At 49.3% G+C, this 3,383-nt stretch overlaps 1 protein-coding gene across 1 annotated transcript; it reads right to left on the reverse strand.

Annotated features, from left to right (window-relative positions):
• Positions 1 to 864: 864 nt before the first annotated feature.
• LOC106532828 (potassium voltage-gated channel subfamily A member 1) lies at positions 865 to 3,275 on the reverse strand (the record flags this gene model as incomplete). Its single annotated transcript, XM_014028983.1, is given in 1 exon segment — positions 865 to 3,275. A coding segment is annotated over 1 exon segment (1,380 nt), but the record flags the coding sequence as incomplete, so codon positions are not given.
• Between the last annotated feature and the right edge of the window lie 108 nt (positions 3,276 to 3,383).

Genomic DNA, 3,383 nt, shown 5'->3' on the forward strand with positions numbered 1-3,383 from the left:
CATGCCGCGATCTTCCTCTCCCCGAAACATTCAACACATTAACGCTCCGAATCAGCCACGAACAGCCAGAGCACTTCTGGTGGGACCGGGCGATCCAGGAGGAGACGGGAGGCGGGGGTCAGAGGACACAGAGTGGAGAAGATGGGATGAGGTAACGTTGTGTTCATGCTGATAGAAGAGGAAAAGTCTCCACATGCTTCGATATAAAGGAGCGTTGCATGGCATCAGACAGAAAAGCTCCAGCAGCAGATCGTCCTCCGTCATCCGCCCACTTCCTGTTTGTTTCCCGTAAGGTGCCTGAAAAAGTTCCTCTGGACCAAAACCACAACTGTAATCCCCTCCAGAGGACCCGAGTCCTCGGACGGGTTTTTGTCCTTGGTTGATCCTGACGCTGGAGTCTGGCAGGTGTGAGCCGGATCTAAACTTCCCTTCTTACATCTTTTGATTCTCTACTTCCATTTCATCTGGTCAAACGTTGCATATGTGACTTTTCAAGTTGCTTTAATGCCTTTTGAAGATAATATAAGGTGCTTTTTGAGCAATATWTACCTAAATTCATGTCTCCAGATTTAACCTGGAGGTGAAGCAGTTCAAAGTTAGATCGTGTCAAAAACTCTGAGCTGGAAAACGATGATGGCAGTCAGTTTCTGGCAGCCTGAGCTGATCGGTGGTTTTTAATAAAGAGGCACTCCACAGTTTTACTGCTGCACCAAGAAAACAATCATATAAATCATAAAAATAAACAGAAAATTAATCATCTTCTTCCTGTCTTACTTTATATTCAAATAAAGATGAATTATTTAATCATAAAAGTGTTTTTGAACAAACACTGATNAACACTGATAGAATAACTTCAGTCTAGTTTTGGTGCTAGAGATTAACTTTAACGTTGCGTTTTTTTACATTTTTATAAAACTTTTTAAAACTTTTAAATAAATCTGTCAACAATTTTAAAAGTTTGTCAAACATCTGACAGTTTCAAAGTTTTAGGTTACAGAAAGTTTCTAAACTTCAGAATTGGGGTTCGTTCTGGATTTAAACCAGGTTTTGTTGAGTTGAATTAAACTGGATTCTAACTTTGTGTGTGTGTGTGTGGGGGGGGGGGTCGTCCGGGATCCCTGAACATGTGTCTGGACCCAGAACCTTTTCTTTTTTGACATATCTGACAAATAAACTATAAAGTTACTGGTTTACGAATTATGTTGTGATCATTAAGAAGTGGGTCAGAACAAAAACCAGGACTTGTCCTATTTCCAAAACCAGAACTTGTTGGATCTGAAGCTTAACTCCGGATCAAAAGAACTGAACTTGGTGTAAAACTGGTGGAGTGCCTCTTCAGTAACATGAAATGTGTTGGATCATTTCAGGGTTCAAGTCTTGACTTTATATTTTTATAAACTCTACAAACTGGATCCTGGTTTTATTGGGGGGGTTGTCCGGGATGCTAGAACTGATACTAGGTCCTAAAGCAGGTCCCGAAGCCCCTGAAGTCCATCTCTGCACTGAAACAATTCAGAAGTTAAACTGATGAACCCACTCTTAATTGGATGGAATGTAAAGTTAAATTTGAATATTTTCAACAGACCTGGTCAGAATAGTTTGGGGGTTTTGTGCTAAATCCTAAACCAGGACCTCCTGACACAGACCTGAAAGGTTTARCTTTTAAAATATGTAAACTACTCCTTTGATTTTTCTCAAATATCTGATTATTTGAGGGTTGAAATGATAAAATGTGGTAATTTTCGTTGAGCTGCCAACATCTGGTCATCTTTGCAAAACAAGGTTTTGTTTGTGCGTGGAAGTCTTTCGAAGAAGAAAGCAGAGAAGAGGAATAAAATGCACTGATGGAGATAAAGCATCCAGATTTCTACATATTTACAGGAGCAGGAGCTGCTTCACACGTCTGTCAGCAGCTTGGCCCGGTTCACGCAGTTCTGGCTCGGGGCCGTGCAGTTGGCAGTTCGAAGGTTGGCTTCCCTGAAGTTATCTATGCTGTTGTTCAAGTCCTCGTCTATCTCCATGTAYTCCGACTTGCTGACCGCCGAGGAGCTGCGGCGGCTCGAGTTGGTCTCCGACACCAAGTTCTGGTTGCTGATGTTGAGCAGCTGCGCCTGCTCCTCGCCCTCCGTCTCCCGGTGGTAGAAGTAGTTGAAGTTGGACACGATGACCGGCACCGGCAGCGCGATGGTCAGGACCCCGGCGATGGCGCACAGCGAGCCCACGATCTTTCCCCCGATGGTGACGGGACACATGTCCCCGTAGCCCACCGTGGTCATGGACACCACGGCCCACCAGAAAGCATCCGGGATGCTGGTGAAGAACGACTCCTTCTCCTCGGCTTCGGCGAAGTAGACGGCGCTGGAAAACAAAATGACGCCGATGAAGAGGAAGAAGATGAGCAGCCCCAGCTCCCTCATGCTGGCCTTCAGAGTCTGCCCCAGGATCTGGAGCCCTTTGGAGTGCCGGGACAGTTTGAAGATCCGGAACACCCTCACCAGACGGATTACCCTGAGTATCGCCAGGGAGGTGGCCTGCTCCCCACCTCCCCGGCCCTCCCTGCCCCCCTGGTCGTCGGCCAGCTCCGTGCCGAGGGTGATGAAGTACGGGATGATGGCCACGATGTCGATGGTGTTCATCATGTTCTTAAAGAAGGCCGCCTTGCTGGGGCAGGCGAAGAAGCGCACGATCARCTCGAAGGAGAACCAGATGATGCAGAGCGTCTCCACCACGAAGAACGGATCCGTCAGAACGTTGGCTTTGTAAAACACCGTGGTGTTCCCCACCACACGCATCCGGTCGTTGGGGTCCTCCTTCAGCTCCGGTAACGTCTCCAAACAAAAGATGACGATGGAAATAAGAATAACCATGACCGAGACGATGGCGATCCCTCGAGCAGGACCCGAACTCTCCGGGTGCTCGAACAGGAGCCAGATCTGCCGCTGGAACTCCTTCTCCGGCAGAGGCCGCTCCTCCTCCCGGATGAAACCCTCGTCCTCACGGAACTTCTCCATGGCCTCGGCGCCCAGCTCGTAGAACTTGATCTCCTCGGAGAACATGTCCAGCGGGACGTTGACCGGCCTCCGCAGACGGCCCCCCGACTGGTAGTAGTACAGGATGGCGTCGAAGCTGGGCCGGTTCCGGTCGAAGAAGTACTCGTTCCTCAGCGGGTCGAAGTAGCGCATGCGCTTCTTGGGGTTCCCGAGGAGCGTGTCAGGGAACTGGGCCAGGGTCTTCAGCTGGGTCTCGAAGCGCAGCCCCGAGATGTTGATGACCACGCGCTCGCAGCAGTCGTGGTCGTTGTGGTCGTCGTCGGGCGGGTAGGGGTCCTGCGGGTGTCCCGGCAGGGTGGAGGTGTCGTCCATGTTCTCCGTGGACACCACGGT

This window comes from Austrofundulus limnaeus, unplaced genomic scaffold (genome assembly GCF_001266775.1).
Source record: "Austrofundulus limnaeus strain Quisiro unplaced genomic scaffold, Austrofundulus_limnaeus-1.0 Scaffold835, whole genome shotgun sequence".
NCBI lineage: Eukaryota > Metazoa > Chordata > Actinopteri > Cyprinodontiformes > Rivulidae > Austrofundulus > Austrofundulus limnaeus.